The 22,698-nt window shown below is 39.1% G+C and overlaps 1 protein-coding gene across 4 annotated transcripts in view; it reads left to right on the top strand.

Annotated features, from left to right (window-relative positions):
• LOC106871398 (solute carrier family 12 member 1) overlaps nucleotides 1-22,698 on the top strand; it is a 170,397-nt gene that overhangs the window by 89,491 nt on the left and 58,208 nt on the right. For 2 of the 4 annotated variants that reach the window (XM_089357859.1, XM_089357860.1), the window contains one exon: nucleotides 11,967-22,698. This exon is cut by the window's right edge and continues 2,795 nt beyond it. The exons of the other annotated variants lie outside the window; for them this stretch is intronic. In XM_089357859.1, coding sequence (XP_089213985.1) covers nucleotides 11,967-12,005 — 39 coding nt within the window. In that variant the 3' untranslated portion in view covers nucleotides 12,006-22,698. The remainder of the gene's footprint in view (nucleotides 1-11,966) is intronic. 4 annotated transcript variants of the gene reach the window in all.

The raw sequence follows: 22,698 nt of genomic DNA, 5'->3' as shown, positions 1-22,698 counted from the left end.
CCATGAAAGATACTCAATACTTTGTGTTTTGGATTTTATGATGGCTGTTGGTCAATAGATTTTAGCTATTATGAGAATGTTGCCTGCAACGATAAAATGAAGCAGGATAAATGTATTGTACAATTAACACTAATTAACAATTATGTATTTGTGCATTCATTTATAACACATTCCAGCAGACTTCGGGGGTGAATTATGTTAGATTCTGTCTAATGGGAACACTTGTTCTTTAAAGACAGAATCCAATGGAGAAAAGCATATTTATATCCAAGTCTGCCTGAATGTGTTAAGAGTAAATAAACACATCATTGTTTTAATTCTCATTGCTTTGCATGCTTGTAATAGCTCAATGCTAATTACTTGAGTGTTAAATATTTGCATTATAAATCTCTCTGGATTATGGTGAGACATTTAATGCTATCATTTCATGCTACTCATAAATGGTTAATTTCTGCAAATTTAACTATTTACATGTTATGTTTTTAGAGTTAGATGCCATTTTCAGTGATGCCTATTTAATCTAAATCTATGTAATATTCGTAAAATGTATTCCAAGAAATTAAAATGTGTATGAAGAATTAATTACTTTCTGTCTTGTTCTGCAATTTCTAGGTTTGTGGTGATAAATGGCCAAATTTTAATTCCATGTCATCTGTACTGTGTCTTACATTTTCGCAAACCAGATTAACCTTTTGCCTGTCCAAAGCATCTTTGTAAGCCTGTCCTAAACATCTATGCTTATTTACAGACTTTTAGGTAGCCTTTGCTTCATATGTTCTGAGTAACATAAAACTTTCCTTTCAAAAGTCCCAAGTTACTCTGGTGGCTGAAAAAAATTGGATGCTAAAGAGATACGAGGTGGTATCAAAAAGTTCCCAGACTAGTTCTGTTGCACGCCAACAGATGGCAGCACATGGTTGCATGTGGAATGAGAGCTAACAGCGACCTTCTTGAGGCAGTGTGCCAAGTGACATCGCTCTGTTTACCTTGCAAGTTGTGAAATTTGTGTTTTTGTGATCTCGTGTATGCTGTAGTTTGTGATTTTGTCCTATAGTCCTTCTCTCGTTTCTTACTGTTTGGCTAAGTAACAAATCATTAGAAAAGAAAGTTATTTATCTGAAAGATTAATATATATTTATTAGGCTTGTGTTTAATTAGATTTGTAGCTTTGCCAAGTATTATCAGAAGATTTAGAGATAGCTCCTGAGACATTTCTGTAGAACTGGGTTGTCGTGTTTGGATGTAAAAGAGTATAGTAATTAGCTAGAAGCATTGTAATATTTTAATGAATATAAATATTTTTAAGACTATGTTTAAGCAATGCAGGCGAAGTGTTGATTAAAATATGTAAGGTGAAGCCAATAGATAAAGACAGACAAGATATTGTGTCACCCTAGATAAGGTGTTTGATGCTTTGGTTATATTTTGCTCATGAATTATTTTTTATTTTATATTTGATAAAGGGAAGCTTTCCCGAAATATAATTGAAGCATTAAACAACCTATGTAGTGCGATGCAATATCTTATCGTTATATTTATTCATTGGCATCATCTTACATGTTTTGCCTAACTTTAAACTCCATTGCATATTTTTATTTTATATTTCCCACTGGAGTAGCCATGCTTCTCTTCCATAGTATGACACCTATTCTCTATCCCTCTACTATTCTTTATCCTCTCAACTGGCACAAATCAACTTCCCTCGTCCTTCATTGTCGAGGGGGCCTTTGTCTTGCATGTTATCTGATCTCCTTGCTGGTGCTGGTGCCACATAAAATGCACCAGTGTGATCTTGAAGCTATGAAATAATGCAGGATTAATTCAAAATAATTATTTCTTTATTGCCCACAGTGGGCTAAACATAGAGGGGACAAACAAGGACAGACAAAGGGATTAAGTCGATTACATCGACACCAGTGCGTAACTGGTACTTATTTAATCGACCCCGAAAGGATGAAAGGCAAAGTCGACCTCGGCGGAATTTGAACTCAGAACGTAGCGGCAGATGAAATACCGCTAAGCATTTTGCCAGGCATGCAAACGATTCTGCCAGCATGCCGCCTTATTTAATTCAAAATAATGTGATTAAAATAAGCATTGACTGAGCAATCTGAATGGTGAAGAGTTAAAAAAGGGGAGTAAAATTGAAATGCACGTCTCAAAATATAAGACCGGCTTGCCATGGTTGGAACACTTTCGAACACTGACCTTCTCAAACAGAGCTGACCTGGAACTACATGACAATGCCAATGATGACATCAATGACAATGGAAATAGCAAGATGCGGTAAAATACAGTCAATAAAATACATTCTGAATATAATATATTTATGATGTTGCAGTCACTTGTTCAATAGTTTATATCATAATAAATATTAACGTCTTCCATAGCGCATTTCAGATGCAGTCACCATGTATTGAAGACTACATTTTTATCAGTTTTACTTTTAACACCTGATTTCAGATCAGACCTCTCGTCAAGCAGGTACAACAGAGGAATAATTAATTGCTTCATTCAGTTATATTAATCTATATATTGATTGTAAACCATTAGGTGCAAGTTGTTAAAAATAAATTAGGCAAATTAATTCAATTCAATGCATCATAGTCTGTCTGTCTGTCTGTTTTTTTTTTTCTTTTTATATTTAAAAAAAATATCTGATTAATGATAAAAAATAAAATGGATTAATGAGTAAACCTCTACATGGTTATTTGCTGTATCAGATACAGAAACTAAATCTCCCTAAAAAAAGATGAAGGATACTAGATGGTCAGGTATATGTCAAATACATACACACACACTCATATGACAGGCTTCTTTCAGTTTCTGTCTATCAGTTCTACTCACAAGGATTTGGTCAGCCCAAGGCTATAGTACACGACGCTTGCCCAAGGTGCCTCGCAGTGGGATTGAACCCAGAACCATGTGGTTGGGAAGCAAGCTTCTTACCACACAGCCACGCCTGTACACACTACTTTGACACTTAGCACTCATGTGACAAATAAACAAAGATGAGCGACTACATTACCCAGCTTTTGCTTACGTGCACAGGGTAAATATTTTCTGAAATTATAATTATGAAAATGTGCATATGGTAGTTGTGTGAAGTTTGCTGCAATGAACCACTGGCTGTACATGTGGTGGTCAATGCGTTAAACTGTAAAAAAAAACAAAAAAACAAGAAGCAAATAGGGTACTACTGCTGTATCTTTCCCATGGAAAATCACAACATTTCTGATTCAGGCATGGAGGTCCATGTTCATTGATGCCTGTAGGCTTGGCACTTGAAGGGTGAGAGAATTGGCTTATTCAGGTAGTATTCTATAGTAGGGATACCTTTCCTGCCTTTGTTTCCCAAGTAAAGTAATATTATTCCACAGTGGAATTAAATTGTGTCTACTAAAGTGTACTCACAGGTTCAATGGGTTAAGTCATTGTGTTTACTCAATTCCCTCATGGTTTAGATTTGAACTTTTGCAACGATCACCTTTGTCATTTTGTCCATCTGGAAGTGATAAATAAATATCAAAAGGCTGATTCAGTCAATCATTTAGAATTATTGACTTCAGCTCTGATATAAATCAGTTGTAACCAAACGTTTTTTGCTCTCTTTGCTTGTGTACTTTAACCCTTTCATTAGTATATTTCTGTTGTAATGCATTGCCTATCATCATCACCATCATTTAACGTCTGCTTTCCATGCTAGCATGGGTTGGACGATTTGACTGAGGACTGGTGAACCGGATGGCTGCACCAGGCTCCAATCTGATTTGGCAGAGTTTCTACAGCTGGATGCCCTTCCTAATGCCAACCACTCCAAGAGTGTAGTGGGTGCTTTTACGTGCCACTGGCACGAGGGCCAGTCAGGCGGTACTGGCAATGGCCATGCTCAAAATGGTGGTTTTTAATGTGCCACCTGCACGGGAGCCAGTCCAGCAGCACTGACAACGATCTCGCTCGAATGTTTTCTAAAGTGCCATGTTTCAATTAATTTTCAAAATAATGAGGAATTTAACGATATAATTTTGTCATCATTAATCTGGTATTTGCGGCATTTTGTCCGCCTTGTTCCAAGTTCAAATTGTGCTGAGGTCAAATTTGTCTGTCATCCTTTTGCGGTCAATGTGATCAACTTATTCCTTCCTCCGAAATTTCAGGAATTGTGCCTTTAGCAGAAAGGGTTATTAATCTGGTGTTTGGAACATAAATTGACATGAAATTTTGATGGGAGATTATAATTTAGATCATGTTAGAAGAGGAAGTTTGTATTAGAGAACCAGGGTTAATCTCAGTTGGGCTGGTATTAAAAGGTTTAATGCAGATAAAAATAATTTTATGTAATATCTGTGTGTAAAATATAAAAACTATTTATATGTTTTATAGCTTATTTATTATATATTTTAAAATACTAAAAACAGTGTAAGATAGAATGTTTTGTGGCATTTGTCTTGGCTCTCTTCACTGTAAGGTCAACTTTGTTTTTGTTCTTTTGGAGCTGATAAATTTGTACTAACCCAGGACCTGGTCTTTCATCCTTTTGGGGTTGATTAAAAATATACAAGTCTGGCCTTTGTGGTGTGGTGGCTTGTGTGCCTCAATGACCATGAGAACTGTGCCAATAGAGTGGAAAACACTCGATATGGTCTCCCATGGTGGACACATAAAAGGATGGTAAGACATAATATGAACTTATTTTTGACCAGAGGTGAAAGTGGGTTTGCATAGGGCCAACATCCTACCTCCAAAAAAAGATCTTGCTTCAGGAAAGCATGGAGAGTTGAAAAAGCAATGGAGAAAAGTTATCAATGGCCTCTGCTCTAAAGAGAGCAAGGAGATTAAGTAAGTAAGTAGTCAAGGAACTTGGATTAGCAGAATTGTTTGTTAGAATTTTGGACCGGATACCTTGCAGTGTTTGTTTTGGCCTGTGTGCATTTTGAGTTCAAATCCTGCTCCGTCACCAAGAAGATGGGGACTGTGCTGTCAGGAGTTTTGACTAATAGATATTATCAGCAATTTGAAAAATCAATGACACTATAGTTTCCTTGGTTTCGCTTAGAAGATCAAATATATTGATATATAACAATATTTACATGCAGCTGATCCCAGGGTGTTGCATTGTGGATATATAATTAAATTATTTGTTTAATTTAATTAATTATGTACGCAGCACATAACTTAGGAGAGACATACAGTATGTTCTAGGCATCTAAATGTGATTAGATCATCTTCCCTTGAGTCTAATGCAGCTGATTTTTCCTGAGAGAGAGAGAGGGAGAGGGAGAGAAAGAGAGAGAGAGAAAGAGAGGGAGAGAGAAAGAGAGGGAGAGAGAGAGAGAGAGGGAGAGAGAGAGAGAGAGGGAGGGAGAGAGACAGATGCATTGTTTATCAATCGCTATAGGGAAGGAAGTTATGGAATGTCTTTCAATTGCTAATTTCTCGTCTATGGCTGCAGGTCCTATAAATGATTGCAGTGTCAGTCAAACTGATTGGTTTCCCAGACCTAAACTGAAAACTGATTGTTCAGTGAAATCAGAAAGAAATCCGGAGTATTTCTTAATATTTTGCATTTCATTCCCTACTACTATCCTACTTTCCAATGCTGGTGGTATTTCTAATTTCTTTATTGCCCACAAGGGGCTAAACATAGAGAGGACAAACAAGGACAGACAAGGGCATTAAGTCAATTACATCAACCCCAGTGCGTAACTGGTACTTAATTTACTGACCCTGAAAGGATGAAAGGTAAAGTAGACATCGGCGGAATTTGAAGTCAGAACGTAACAGCAGACTAAATACCGCTAAGCATTTTGCCTGGCGTGCTAATGTTTCTGTCAGCTTGCCGCCTTCTGGTGGTATTTCTGCTTAAACATATTTCGGAGAACTCAGACCGCCAAGAAACAGCTGTATGGAGATCTCCTGCCTGTTTCCACCATTATAAGGGAAAGGTGCTTGCACTTTGCGGGACATTGCTGGTGAGCTAAACAAGAGCTGGCAAGTGATCTTCTGCTGTGGATGCCATAGCATGGCCGTACTCGAGCACAATATATATGTATTGGGTTGGCAACTAAGTTCCCGCTGTTGTTTTAAATTCAAATTTTTTTAAATGTTTAATAAAAAAATAACAACTAATTAATCAATAATGTATTCACCCTTGTTGTTTACAACTTCTTCCCAACATTCAACATGATTTTCAATACCTCGTGGCATGTATATATATATATATATATATATGTGTGTGTGTGTGTGTCTCTACATATGTATATATAGGCACAGGAGTGGCTGTGTGGTAAGTAGCTTGCTTACCAACCACATGGTTCCGGGTTCAGTCCCAATGCGTGGCACCTTGGGCAAGTGTCTTCTACTATAGCCTCGGACCGACCAAAGCGTTGTGAGTGGATTTGGTAGACAGAAACTGAAAGAAGTCCCTCGTATATATGTATATGTATATATATATGTGTGTTTGTGTGTCTGTGTTTGTCCCCCCCCAGCATCACTTGACAACTGATGCTGGTGTGTTTACATCCCCGTAATTTAGTAGTTCGGCAAAATATACCGATAGAATAAGTACAAAGAGTGAGTCCTGGGGTTGATTTGCTCGACTAAAGGCGGTGCTCCAGCATGGCCGCAGTCAAATGACTGATACAAGTAAAAGAGTATAGGTGTATATATGCACATATATATATGTATAAATATAAATATATGTATATATATATATATATATATATATATATATATATATATATATATATATGTGTGTGTATATATGTATGTATATATATATATATATATATATATATATATATATATATGTATCATTATCAATATATTGTATGATTTATAGCAAGGTTTATTAAAACAATCCTAGCAACAACCCATTCCCCACTCTCTGTCTAAGATAATGGGTGAAGGTTACTTGGTATATGGGGTGGAGACAGGGACGTGTAGATTGGCAGTGGTTGTCACGATGGCGCCAATGGTAATGGTAGTTGCAGTGATGGTTGCATTGGAACATTGCTGTTATTGTAGTTGTTGTTGTAATGGAGTTTGCGGTGGTTGTGGTGGTTCCAGTGGAAATCATATTTCAAGTGTATGTTGACGAGGCAGGTCTATAGAATTTTAGCTTTTGGGAGATCAAATGAATTTTAGTTAATGATCTTAACGTGTGTTTGTGTGTGTGTGTGTGTGTGTTATATTAAAACAATACATACATAGGTATAGGAGTAGCTGTGTGGTAAGTAGCTTGCTTACAAACCACATGGTTCCGAGTTCAGTTCCACTGTGTGGCACCTTGGGTAAGTGTCTTCTACTATAGCCTCGGGTCGACCAATGCCTTGTGAGTGGATTTGGTAGACTGAAAGAAGCCCTTCGTATATATATATATATATATATGTGTGTGTGTGTGTGTCTGTGTTTGTCCCCCACCAACATCGCTTGACAACCGATGCTGGTGTGCTTAGGCCCCCATAACTTAGCGTTTCGACAAAAGAGACCAATAGAATAAGTACTAGGCTTACAAAGAATAAGTCCTGGGGTCGATTTGCTTGGCTAAAGGCGGTGCTCCAGCATGGCCACAGTCAAATGACTGAAACAAGTAAAAGAGTTAGAGTAATACTGAGTAAAAGGTAGTACCTACCCCACCTCCTATATTAAAAAACACCCCTTCAAAAAAAGAAAAACAAACCCCTGAAAATGCTTCAAGCCAATTGATTGTGGATCAATACCAACAGCTGGCAGACACACTGTAACCATGTAAAAAAAAAAGAATATAATAAAAATATAAATAAAACATACTAAAATAGTGATTTAGTATCACTATTAACCCCTTTTCCCCTACAGTTGCTCTGCTCCTGTATACTCTTCCCTCTGCTCCTATAGAAGTACCACTATAGAGGGAATTAAAAAGGAAGGAAGGAAAGAAAGAAGGAAAGGAGGGAAGGTGAAGAAAGGAGTCGAAGGTGGTAGGTGTGTGGTGGAGGGTAGGGTCAAGGGGGCAGGTTTAGTGAAAAAAGAAGGCAGTTGCTGACAGGGAAAGAAGAATGGGGTAGGTCACAAAGGTGTGTGAAGAACCCCATTTGCGCCCTCTTCCTCCACACATGCATATGCATGCACACGCACGCACATGTGCATGTGTGCACACACCTCTGAGAAAGTTCTCACCATCCTCAAAATCAAAAGTTTTTTCTAACATGACACACCTTATCCTAGCTACACACACAGGTTGTTGATGATGGTGGTCTCATGTATCTATATCTGTATCTGTCTGTCTGTCTGTCTGTCTGTCTGTCTGTCTGTCTGTCTGTCTGTCTCTCTCTCTCTCTCTCTCTCTCTCTCTCTCTCTCTCTCTCTCTGTATCTATCTATCTATCTACCTATCTATTAATCTATGTATTTATCTATGAATTTATCTATCTGTCCTGTCTGTCTGTCTGTCTTTCTCTCTGTGTGTGTGTGTGTGTGTATACTGAGAGAAAGAGAGAGAGAGAGATGGAGTGAGTGTGTGCTTGTGTGTATATATATTGTGTATTGTGTGTGTGTATGTTTGTATACATATGTATGTATGTATACACACACATGTATATATAGGCATTATGTATACCTATATATATATATATATATATATATATATATATATATATAGAGTGAGAGAGAGCGAGAGAGAGAGATAACCTCACTCATTTTCTAGACTCCCTTCGACTCACTCTCTCACCACCATTGTCCCCTCTCCAATACTGTTCCCCTCCTTTTTTTTTTATTAAAATCCAAAACAACCTGTATGCCTACGCCTTCCTCTCCACTCCTACCTTCACATCATCCCCCACTCCTCCCCTTCCTCATCTTTCCCTCCCCCTTCACTTTCTTCACCTATTTATTGATTTTGGTAATAATTGCTACATACTCAGCTTTCATCTGTTCACCCCCCTCCAACCACCATGCTCACCTGGTCTTACCTGTCTGCTGCCTCAACCTTATTGAGAACATCTCACCTTACCGCTCCCTCACTATCACACCATCATCTTAGTATAACACTACCTTCCCATACGTAATACCAGTTCACCATACCATGAAGAAAAAAAGACCAAAAAAAACGAAAATAAGCAGGATCCTTTAGGTGGTTGCTCAGTTTGCTAGAAATAGCAGTCAGTTTTCATGTGACTCACACTTTATGGTATTAAATAAGAATACAGAACACTCTTTAGGTGTAGGTGTGGCTGTGTGGGAAGGAGTTTACTTCCTCTCCACATGGCACCTTGGGCATCTTCTGTTATAGCCTCAGGCCAACCAAAGCCTTGTGAGTGGATTTGGTAGATGGAAACTGAAAGAAGCCTGTTCTATACATATGTGTATGTGCGTGTGTGTGTGTTTGTCTTTGTGTTTGTCTTCCACTAGTATGTGACAACCAGTGTTAGTTTGTTTACATCCCCATAACTTAGCAGTTCAACAAGAGACTGATAGAATAAGAACCAGGCTTTTGCAAAAAAATGTATTGGGTTTGATTGTTTTGGCTAAACCCTGCAAGGATGCTGTCCAGTGACTGAAACAAGTAAAAGATAAAAGATATATTGATATCAATATTTGTATGTATGACAGGTTATACTGTATATTAAAGCAATTTAATATTCTTTTCTACACTAGGCATAAGGCCCAAATTTTTGGCGAGTGGTGGGTGGGGAATCTATTAGATCGACTCCAGTACACAACTGGTACTTAATTTATCGATCCTGAAAGGCTGAAAGGCAAAATCGACCTCAGCGGAATTTGAACTCAGAACGTAAAGACAGACAAAATACCACTAAGCATTTCGCCCAATGTGTGTGTGTGTGTGCGCAAGCTATTTACCACACTGTCACTCCTGTGCCTATGTATATATATGTACAGAATATGTACTGTATATATATATATATATATATATATATATATATATATATGGACAATAGTGGTTTTAAAACCAAACATGATGGATTAAGTCTAGCACTGATGAACAGGAATGATCTCTCTGACCAGGCTTTGACACAGTTTCCATCCAAATTTAACTTCTACGACTTTGATTGACCAATGACTGCGTTCAACCACATTGGCTTAAGGTGCTGTGCAGTGGCATTGAACCCGGAAACTTGTAGTTTTGAAGCAAACTTCATAAAATTTCAGCTATGCTTACACCACTAGCTTTACTGTGTAGGTACTAGCTACAGTGGAGAGATGTGCCAACCAGAAGGTCCCTATTTACAGTGAGGTCAGCTAATTGGTTCCTTGCTTGTTAAGTATGCTATTCATCAACACAGGCAACAATGATGATAGAATATAAGTCACTGACCTTTTGGCTAGTTATTTGGCATCTTTTGGCCATTATTTTGGTCAGTTGCCACTTGCATATCTTTAAAGAACACTTCAGTGTATCTAAGATGAAGTATCATTAAGGCAAAGTATAATTACGGTGATTATAAAAGCTCATCTTGTCTGTTATTGTAATTCTTTAGAAATATGTAATGGCGAACTAATTCTGAGGTGATCAGTAATTTTGACTAATCAAAATGTTGTATATATGAATAAAAGCCATTATAATGACTGAGAAGATGAAATTTATGGATTAATAATCTCTTGTTATTTCACTGTATACTATCTTGGAGAAAAATTATTCCTTGCTATCTTGTGATTTCATCTTCGTTAATCATCTGCTGTCATGCTTACAAGGCAGTCTCCATACAGAGTCACTCGACCTGCTATAAAGAGCAGCTAGGTTTCCTACAAACCATGCCTAAGTGTTGGCAAGGCTGTCTGATTTAGAAGCTCACTTTGCAATCATATGGTTTTGGGTTCAGTCCTACTGTGTGTCACTTTGGCAAGCGTCTTCCATTATAGCCCCAGGCTGACTGAGGTCTTATGAGTGAATTTGGTAAATGAAAACTGAAAAGCAGCCCACTTTTCTCTCTCCCTCTGTATATATATATATATATATATATATATATATATATATGGGAGAATATACAAATAATAACAACAGACGAGGACAGGTGGTGTAAATAACAAAAGGATATATTAGTATGACGCTTGGGAATACGGAAAGTCTTTGACGTTTCGAGCTACGCTCTTCAACAGAAAGAATACGGAGACAAGGAGAAAAACACGGAGAAAAACACGGAGAAAAAAAATTGATATATATATATATATATATATATATATATATATATATATACTATGCTGACTGGTTGGGCATTCAGCTGTAAAAATCCTGCCTAAACGGTTAAAAGAAATACTGGTGCAGGCTCGTGCCAGGCCAGCTCTTGTTAAACTGCCCCACCCATGCCAGCATGGAAGGCAGAGGTCAAACGATGATAATAATAATAATAATAATAATGATATATATATATAGCCTTTGTGTTTGTGAATACCCACTTCCATTGAGAGTTGGTGTTGGTTTGTTTACAACCTCGTAATTTAGAGGTTTGGCAAAAGCGACTAATAAAATTAGTAGCATGCTTTAAAAAGGTAAGCACTGGGGTCAATTAATTCAGCTGAAATCCTCATTGGACTGTGACCATACTGGGGCACCACTTTGAAGCGTTAGTCAGAACAAATCAACCCCAGTACTTATATTTTTAAAATCTGCTCCTTATTTCATCAATCACTTTTGCTGAACTGCTAGTTTCAGGGATGTGAACAAATTAACATCAGTTATCAGATGGTGGTGGGGGACTGAAACACAATGAAAACAACACAAATACATGATGGGCTTCCACACAGTTTCCATGTACCAAATTCACTCACAAAGCATTGGTGGGCCCTGGACTATGATAAAAGGTACTTGCTCATAATACTGCACAATGGGATTGAACTCAAACCAGAGGGCTCCAAACAAGCTTCTTAACCACACATCCAGCCCTGAAGTTTTATATTTTAAATAGTTTGTCTTTTTTGTTGTCATGTTTGTTATTAGTGTTTTATATTATGTTTCTTTTTTATTTTTTTCAGGTAAGTGTCAATCCTTCTGGCAATGGTGTACCATTTTAAATCCAATCGAACTATGAATGTTGATTACTTATAATTATTTGATAAGGTATGTTGAGACGTTTCTGTGATTTACTAACAATGATAAAAAATCTCTTGGATATTGCATACGAATAATTTTTTCAACTAATATAAATCATGAAAAGAATTTTTTTATTTAAAAAAGAAAAACAAAAAGAAATGGAAGTAAAGTTACCTTCTGTTGTTGTGAAATCCTGACATCCCTGTGGGATCGCAAATGAACTCTCCTAAACCTTATAAAGGTGCATGTATACTAACAATGCAACATACAGTGTGGTATGTGCAGTTGCATTTGTGAAGGCAGTCGTAGAAGTTGTTGTTACTGACTTAGTTTTTGTAGTGTTATAACACTGTTACAGTGTAGTCTTTATCCAAACCAAAGATATAAGAGTGTCAACGAGGATGAGATCAGTGGTAATAAATATATAATAAATCATCATCATCATTGTTTAACGTCCGCTTTCCATGCTAGCATGGGTTGGACGATTTGACTGAGGACTGGTGAACCAGATGGCTACACCAGGCTCCAATCTGATTTGGCAGAGTTTCTACAGCTGGATGCCCTTCCTAACGCCAACCACTCCGAGAGTGTAGTGGGTGCTTTTACGTGCCACCGGCACGAAGGCCAGTCAGGCGGTACTGGCCACGACCACGCTCAAAATGGTGTATTTTACATGCCACCTGCACAGGAGCCAGTCCAGTGGCACTGGCAACGATCTCGCTCGAATGTCTTTTCACGTGCCACCGGCACAAGTGCCAGGAAGGCAACACTGGTAACGATCACGCTCAAATGGTGCTATATACGTGTCACTGGCACGGAAGCCAGACAGCTGCTCTGGCAACGATCACGCTCGAACGGTACTCTTAGTGCTCTACTGGTACAGGTGCCATCACAATTTCGCTTTCGCTTGCCCCAACAGGTCTTCGCAAGCCGAGTTTAGTGTCCAATGAAGGAGACGTTGGCATGGATGCCAGTCGTCGAATTTAGTTCGATTTCGATAACGATTTCACTTGCCTCAACAGGTCTTCGCAAGCGGAGTTTAGTGTCCAATGAAGGAGAAATACGCATAAGTGGGCTGGCTACATCCCTGGCAGAGGCCTTGGATTTTAGTCTCACTTGGCTTGTCGGGTCTTCTCACGCACAGCATAATTCCAAAGGTCTCGGTCACAAGTCATTGCCTCGGTGAGGCTTAATGTTCGAAGGTCGTACTTCACCACCTCACCCCAGGTCTTCCTGGCCCTACCTCTTCCACAGGTTCTCTCAACCGCTAGGGTGTGGCACTTTTTTACACAGCTATCCTCATCCATTCTCGCCACATGACCTTGCCAGCGCAATCGTCTCTCTTGTACACCACAACTGATGTTTCTTAGGTTCAACTTTTCTCTCAAGGTACTTACACTCTGTCGAGGGGTTTATATTTGCACATTTTATTTAATAATCAGTAAGAAGACTTATCCAGTAGCATGATTTACATTCTTCTATTGCTATAATTATATCATTAAAACTGAAAATTGTGAATCGCCATATTTTGTTCTGAATTGTGAGTTATACACAGATACAGTGATTAACAGTTGTATAATAATTAGAATAATCAATAATTGCAATAATTTAATAATTGCATAATTGATAATTACAATAACCAATAATCATGTCATTAATAATTACAATAATCAATAATTGCGATAATTAATAATTGCATAAATGATAATTGTCAGAGGGAAGTTATTTGAATAGAAGTTGTCCTGTGGGGAAAATTATCCAAGGGGTAAGTTATCTAGGGTAAAATTGTTCTATGGGGGCTATTACCCAACGGTCATTTGTCAAGGGACGAATATTTACATAGTAATTGTCGTATTGGAGAAATTGCCCGAGGGGCCATTATCGAAGGGAGAGGAGTAGTTGTCACAAAGGGGACAATTATACAAAGGGTGATTGTCACGGAGCAATTATCTAGATAGCAGTTGTGTTATCTAGGGTAAAATTGTTCTATGGGGGCTATTACCCAAGGGTCATTTGTCAAGGGACAAATATTTACATAGTAATTGTCGTATTGGAGAAATTGCCTGAGGGGCCATTATCGAAGGGAGAGGGGTAGTTGTCACAAAGGGGACAATTATACAAAGGGTGATTGTCACGGAGCAATTATCTAGATAGCAGTTGTGTTATCTAGGGTAAAATTGTTCTATGGGGGCTATTACCCAAGGGTCATTTGTCAAGGGACAAATATTTACATAGTAATTGTCGTATTGGAGAAATTGCCTGAGGGGCCATTATCGAAGGGAGAGGGGTAGTTGTCACAAAGGGGACAATTATACAAAGGGTGATTGTCACGGAGCAATTATCTAGATAGCAGTTGTGTTATCTAGGGTAAAATTGTTCTATGGGGGCTATTACCCAAGGGTCATTTGTCAAGGGACAAATATTTACATAGTAATTGTCGTATTGGAGAAATTGCCTGAGGGGCCATTATCGAAGGGAGAGGGGTAGTTGTCACAAAGGGGACAATTATACAAAGGGTGATTGTCACGGAGCAATTATCTAGATAGCAGTTGTGTTATCGGTGGTAATAAACCTGGAGACTATTATCTAGAGGAGAGTTGCGTATGGGAGTAATTATTCAAGGAGCAGCTGTCAGAAAACACTTATGCAGGACTAGGGGCAGTGGTCCTGAAACAATGGATGTCAACTCAAATTATGTAACGATGTGAGGCGGGCGTAGCTCAGAGAGACTCCAGGTCGATCTGTTACCTCTCCACATTCTGAGGTCACAGCTCTGGAACTACGGACGTGTGATTAGAATGTCGCAGGAAAGAATCGCAAGACGGATTCTTCAAACCTGGCAAGAGACCTAGGGGTAGAACAAAAACGAGATGGTTGGATAATATCCGTAGTCTCAGTTGGTCATGCTTAGGAATCCAGCAGGAAAGTATAATGACAGTTGCTTCTGAGAGGACCCTAAGGAAGAGGTGCTTCAGGACTCTTCCCCCATCTCCCTCTCAAGGATAGTGAGCGGATAAGATGGATACATCGATGCTATTAATCTTTCTACCAGGAATCATCAATTTAATTCTTTATTTACAAATCATTATGATTTCCCTTTCACCAGTCTCTTTGCTGTCACGAGGCAATAGTTAGTTAGTCGTCATTACTCCGGAAGGAGTATAGGGCCGCAAACCATTTTATACCAGTGGATGCGATTTCGGGCTACCTTCTTGGTTTCAGACCAAGAGAGATGGATTGCTTTCGGTTCATCCTCCACAAATTTTTTCCATGTCTTCTTAGGTCAACCAACTCACCCCTTTCCCTCAGGTTGCCAGTCTAACACCGGTTTTACAACGTTGCTTGGAGGTCTCCTTCGAATGTCACTGATGCAGCTCCGTTTCCTTTTCACAATTTCTATATTGACGGGAGTTTGATTTGTTCTATCCCGCAGGCAGGGCTGCATCTGTATCTGTCATCAGACGTTACGTATCCTCGCACACAATCTGATTAAATGTCGAAATGTCTGAGCTGGGTTGTTAATGAGATTATCACTTTTAATAACCTTCAATTTTAGAGACATAAAAATGTAAATATTTAAAGATTTTTTTTTTTCACATCTCTAATGAGGAGCTTAATTGTCTGAAAAATGATAATCATAAATACAATGTTATTGATTAACACTAGTGACTAATGTAACACTATTTAGACACAACCTAATTAACTACGTTAGTGACTAACGTAGAAGGCGCCTGGTTTAGTGGTCAAGGGCATTCGGCTCACTATCATGAGGTTATGAGTTCGATTCTCGGCGGTGCGTTGTGTCCTTCATCTCTTATACGTAATTGAACAGGCACTGTCGTGTCCTACAGCTCGGCAAGCTTTTGTAATAACAGCGAATGTTTGACTCAGTGTTTAAAGAAATATCGAGACACGAATTTCCTTTAAGTTGGTGACAGTCAAATGCACGGCATTGACGAGCCTCAACAACGGCGAAAAGCTCTTGCTGTTTCCGTGGGTTACTGTAACCACAATGTTTGTCTTGCTCCTTTGTACCTTATTTAATAGCATAAAAGTCGCACCGTAATTTCAGTAGCATATACTCAAGAAAGAATGTTTTAAATATATCAAAACTTGTAATTTAGGGCCCAATTTCGCAGATAGGACCCATGTAATTTTTTTGCGACGTTTTCTTAGAAGGAAAATGTACCTCTTATAAGCCATCCAATAATGGTATATTGAGTTTTCACCACGACACGCCTATGAAGAGATTTTATTTCAGACAATTTCACAGTGTAAAATCTTCTAATGATGTGCATAGATTTAGTATGATACGCAGATGGCGAGTCCTGATACATATTTAGCTGATCCTCAGAGTGAACAATGCCACAATTATTTTTTGGTAAAATACGAACTCAAAAACCACCGATCATCAAATTAAGTCGAGCCAAAGCCTGAATTCTCTCGTAGTCTCCACCACATTTCTCAAGTCTCGTTACCATTTAATAATAGCAAGTTATTGTGTTAATCAGGAATAGGTTACGGTAGGCAGTGGGAGACGAAAAATCCAAAATGGACACAGACAAACGCAGTCAGATGTAAAGTACATTTTCCTGTTTTCTTTTTATTTTGTCCAAGTCAGTGTGATTTCATTGTTTAAGCTACTTCATAAATATATCTTTGATGAAAGGTTCATATTTTATTCTTGTCCGGTTGCCAATATATTTCGTAATTAGGTCTTCGTATTCAGTCACATGAACTAAATAGAGCGCCATACCGTGGCTGTTGTATTTACTGTTGTCCTTTCTTCTTTTTCTATTTCATTGTCTCTTTTTGTAATGGGGTTAGGGTTAGAGTTAGATATATAGATAGATAGATAGAGAGCGAGAGTGTATGTGTGTGTGAGAGAGTGTGCGTATGTGTGTATGTGAGAAAGAGCGTGTGTCTGTATGTGCGAGTGTGTGTGTGTGTGTGTGTGTGAGAGAGAGAGAGAGAGAGAGAGAAAGAGTGTGTGTGTGTGTGTGTGTGTGTGAACGATAAGCTTTGTGTGTTTGTGTAAACAAATAGACAATATTGATATAACACTAGTGTATTCTCCCTGTGGTATCTCTTCATCTGTTTTCAGAACCTCACACTAGGGTCGGAACATGTTTGCTTATTGCATACCGTTACAGATTAGCAACCAATTAAGTTAATCCCTTATTTGATTCGTGCACTATTTCATTGACTCCGAAAGGATGACAGGCCATGTTGACCTTAGTAGGATTTAGATTTAGAGCATAAATAACCAGAAGAAATACTACAAAGCATTATCCGATGAATTTTACTAATCAACTACCTTTCATATTACTTAGTTAATCCCTTCATTCCCTCCGGAGTGTAGGCCATCGATGGCTTTCCTCTGATGTTCTCTACTGTTCTCGACTCTGGATTGTCTTCTGCCTCTGCCAGGTCTTGTTGGTCCTGAATTCTCACCGATGCTTCGGTAACTTTATCTTTTTGCTAGGTAGGGGTATTGGCCCTATGCAAACCCATTTTTATATATGGGAAGAGGCAGTTCATATTAGTTTGGCACTTATCCTTTGACCTGTCCAGCAAGGAGTTTGTGTTCTGCTTGTATATCTCCCATGCCATCGACACACACATGCCACAACACCGCAACGAAGACTAGACCGTGTGGTTGGCCCCTTATATTGGTTTCGAATTTTGGTACAAGGCCTGTAATTTCAGGGGAGGGTGTACATCGATTATATCGATCGCAGTACTTAACTGATACTTATTTCATCGACCCCGAAAGGACGAGAGACAAAGTCGACTTCGATGGAATTTGTACTCAGAACGTAAAGACGGACGTAATGCCGCTAAGTATTTTGTCCGGCGCTGTAATGATTCTGCTAGTTCGCCGCCTTGTTGCTCTTTTATATTAGCTTTTGTTAATTTGTCTTAATTTTAAGCGTTCTACGGTGCTTGGCGAATCTATGGGTAACTTTTAAGTAACAGCTGAAGTCATTTCTCTTGTTTTATGTTGGCTAATGTCCTCCTCGGAGGCGTGAACATCAAGCTAGCTCTTTCCCTTTCCCCATAAATGTGTGCCTTGCATCATATAGCAAGAAGCAAGCTACTAATAAGCTGTATTCATGCCCACAACATCAACCTATACCACATCTTCGACCTACACCTCAACTTCGTCCGACACTACAATTTAAAGGTACATCTATGCTACAAGTGAAGGCGCGTGGCTTAGTGGTTAGGAGCATTTGGCTCACGATCGTAAGGTCGTGAGTTCAATTCTCGGTGACGCGTTGTGTCCTTGAGCAAGGCACTTTATTTCACGTTGCTCCAGTCCACTCAGCAGGCAAAGGTGAGTAGTACCTGTATTTCAAAGGGCCGGCCTTGTCACACTCTGTGTCACGCTGAATCTATCTGAGAACTACGTTAGGGGTACACATGTCTGTGGAGTGCTCATCCACTTGCATGTTAATTTCACGAGCAAGCTGTTCCGTTGATCGTATCAGCTGGGACCCTCGTCGTCGTAACCAACGGAGTGCTCTTTTTTTTTTATGCTACAACTCTCATCTACATTCTAACTACAACATACACTGTAACTTTCACCTACACTGGGTACACTATAACAATTCAGCTTACACCACAACTTCAACCTATGCTACCACCTCATTTTAACCCACATTGTTAGGTATGGTGGTCAGTGTCAGGGTGGGGGTAACAACTGTCCAGACAACTGACTCCACTCCCGGTCAGATGTTCTGATTATCATCCTTTGACCAGTTCTTCACTGTTTTAGCCAGCTGCTTCTCTGGGAAATATATAAATATATCTTTTAGTTATTAGAATTATTTCTATTTTAAGAACTAATTTTGGGGCTATTTTCAGCTCACTTAATAATTTGTTTACATCCATTTCGTATCTGTAGAGTAAAGTTCTCTGTACAGTTTCCACCAATTAATTGTTTTCTTTCAGAAATCTTTCTCTATTGAAGTCATATATAAATCTTTTATACACTTTGGCTCCTTCTATTTAACGTTTGCCCGCATCATCACCACCACCACCACCGTCATCGTCGTTGTTGTCGTTGTTGTTGTTAAGGCGGCGAGCTGGTGGAATCGTTAGCATGCTGGACGAAATGCTTAGCGGTATATCGCCCGTCGCTACGTTCTGGGTTCAAATTCCGCCGAAGTCGACTTTGCCTTTCATCCTTTTGGGGTCGATAAATCAAGTACCAGTTGCGTACTGTGGTCGATCTAATCGACTGGCCCCCTCCTCAAAAATTTCGGGCCTTCTGCCTAGAGTAGAAGAGATTCTTCTTCTTATTATTATTATTATTGTTGTTGTTAAGGTGGTGGACTGGCTGAATCGTTAGCACGCTAGACGAAATGCCGTCGCTACGTTCTGAGTTCAAATTCCGCCGATGTCGACTCTGCCTTTAATCCTTTCGAGGTCGATAAATTGAGTACGAGGTGAAGCACTGGGGTCGATGTAATCGACTAGCCCCTTCCCCCAAATTTCAGGCCTTCTGCTTATGATAGAAAGGATTGTTGTTGTTGTTGTTGCTGCTGCTGCTGTTGTTGTTGCTGTTGTTGCTGTTGTTGTTGTTGTTGTTGTTGTTGTAGAAGAAGAAGAAGAAGCGGCGAACGGGTAGAATCGTTAAGACGCTGGAGAAAATGCTTAGCGGTATTTCGCCCGGCGCTACGTTCTGCGTTGAAATTCCGCCGAGGTCGACTTTGCCATTCATCCTTTCGGGGTCAATAAATTACGTAGCAGTGAAACACTGGGGTCAGTGTAATCGACTAGTCCCATCCCCTAAAATTGCAGGCCTTGAGTAGAAAGTTGTCCTTCCAGATAATTTAGTTGATCAAAATCTATATTTTAATGTCAGCATCTTTTGGTTACTTAACTTCTTGGCTCAAGTGTTTTAATATATTGCAGCTATCCGCTAACAGAAAAATGATGCTGCAATAGAAGTGGGTAAAAACACAATGAAACAAGTATTTAAGCTATATATAGACAAGTGTAACTGTAGGAAAATGTGTGTGTGAACTAATGCAATTACTTTAAAAGTGCAATCACTCTTGTCTCCTTCAAGCAGCCGCAACCGAGATGCATTTCACTGCACGTTGCCAGGAACCTTTAGTAAGTACCAGCCTTAAAAGAAGTTGAGGGTTCGATTTGCTTGACTAAAACACTTCAAGGCGTTGCTGAAGCATGGCCTCAGTCCAGTGACTGAAAGAAATAAAAAAGAAACGATATGAAAGATGAATCTGGTATGGTAGATTCTCAATTCTAAGCTGTGTGTTTCTACCTATAAGGTCAGTGTAGTGAAGCGGTCTTTATTCTCTCTTGGGGTGTAGTAGTCTTCAAAATGTAAGATAGAGCGTGGTATTGAGCACGATAGCAGTGGTGAACAAAGCCTGTTCTGTGTTGAAAAACAATTGTAGAGATTGTAAAGACGGGTGGAAAGTGTCCATAAATTCTTATTTTGGCTTTGTGCTCGAGTATTGAAATGTTCTATTAAATGTGATTTCGTGATAAAAAAATGAAGCAAGAATTTGTATTATAGAGACATACATGGTTTATAGAGACGTATATGGTTTTAAATTTTGGCACAAGGCCAGCGATTTGAGGAGCGAGGTTAGACGATTACGTCAATCCCAATGCTCAACTGGATAGTTATTTTATCGACTCCCAAAGAATGACAGTCAAAGTCGACCACGGCAGAATTTGAAGTCAGACCATGAAGACGGACGAAATGCCGCTAAGCAGTTTTCTCAACGTACTAACGGTTTAACGGCTTGCCATTTTGCATAGAGGCGTACAGGAAATAAAATGTACTGAAAGTACACTCTGTAAAGTGGTTGGCGTTAGAAGAGGCATCCAGCAGTAGAAATTTGCCAAAGCAGACACTGGAGGCCAAAAGAACCCCCAATCTAGTCGGGTGCTGTCGAACCATCTAACCCATGCGAGCATGGAACATGGACGTTAAATGATGATGATTACGAAGAATACAAGGACATCTGATGAGAAGGTGAGGGTTAATGTGAGATTGCGGTAGAGGTTTATATTCCATGTGCACTAGCGTTGTATGTCGGCCTTAGTTTTTTACTTATTATTATTTTTTTTAGTATGTACGTCTACGTTAATGTATGCTTTCTTTTCCTGAGACGGCAGGATGTGAATATAGAAAAAAAAAATTAACTGCCATTTCTAACAGATCGAATAGCCACATAGAGACGCCCTCATTAGCTCGATCAGAACTGCTGTTTACACGAATATAAATACGTACTTGATAGACGTATTACATTTCAATAAACAGCCTGTATTAGTAAAACTATCATAAATGTGCCATCTCGTACAACCGACCAAATAATGACCTAAATACTGAAGATCAATTTACATGAAACGTCACTTTCTTAAAAAGGGGGCAATGTTCTAATTGGAAGCTCAAATTCACTAAGAATTATGTATATCATCATTGTAAAGCTCAAAATACATATTATATATACTTTTTATCGCTAAAATCAAGGTTAAAATTATGAGTGGGTATAAATCGGAATTGTGGAGGTGCATAGCTTACTGGTTAGGGTGTTGGACTCATGATCGTAAGAATGTGGTTTCGATTCCTAAACCAGACGATGCGTTGTGTTCTTGAGCAAAGCACTTCGGTAAAATCTTTATGATTCAGCGAAGCGAACCTAGAATTTACCGGATGAAATATATTGGGATTGCTTATCTTAAGTAATCCTAGGTGTTCCATATAAATTGAAGCAGTTAGCCATAAACTGAATTGTAACTGAGTATTCGTACGGTACGCGCCTGGATACTTTATCTTTATCTATTCATTACACACACATCTAGTATGTGATCTGTGACACGTGGATCCACCAGTATACGAAGTTTGAGACTGTTTATTAAAAAAAAAAAAAAAAAATTAAAAATCTGTGCGTCAAACTGATCAGATCCTATGTATGTGAATGGGGAAAGCTTGGTCTGCAATGTTTGCAGGCGTGTATGTTTGTCAAGAGCAGGGCTCATTAGCCACCAGCGGAGCCGCAAATGCAAAATATAAGTTAGTCCTAGAGCGCACAATGTTCCTGAAGGTCAGCAATGGTCTTCGTCGGTCACGAGTGGACGGCCATCATCATGTATGTATGTAAAGTGATATATTTAAAACTAGTATATTGGATTATGATAAATTATCTACCCTTGTGTGAGTTATTCATTGTTGTTGTTGGCACTCCGTCGCTTACGACGTCGAGAGTTCGAGTTGTTCCGATCAATGGAACAGCCTGCTCGTGAAATTAACGTGCAAGTGGCTGAGCACTCCACAGACACGTGTACTCTTAACGTAGTTCTCGGGGATATTCAGCGTGACACAGTGTGACAAGGCTGGCCCTTTGAATTACAGGCACAACAGAAGCAGGAAGTAAGAGTGAGAGAAAGTTGTTGTGAAAGAGTACAACAGGGTTCGCCACCACCCCCTGCCGGAGCCTCGTGGAGCTTTAGGTGTTTTCACTCAATAAACACTCACAACGTTTGGTCTGGGAATCGAAACCGCAATCCTATGACCGCGAGTCCACTGCCCTAACCATTGGGCCATTGCGCCTTCATGAGTTATTCAACACTAGGTGTTATTAAAAGGTTTTAAAGAATTTAATCCCGAAATCAAGATATGTATACCAT

Source organism: Octopus bimaculoides, chromosome 9 (assembly GCF_046866305.1).
Source record: "Octopus bimaculoides isolate indiv1 chromosome 9, ASM4686630v1, whole genome shotgun sequence".
Taxonomy (NCBI): Eukaryota; Metazoa; Mollusca; class Cephalopoda; order Octopoda; family Octopodidae; genus Octopus; species Octopus bimaculoides.
Note: the sequence above shows the minus strand (reverse complement) of the source record. Positions and strands in the feature narration are given on the sequence as shown.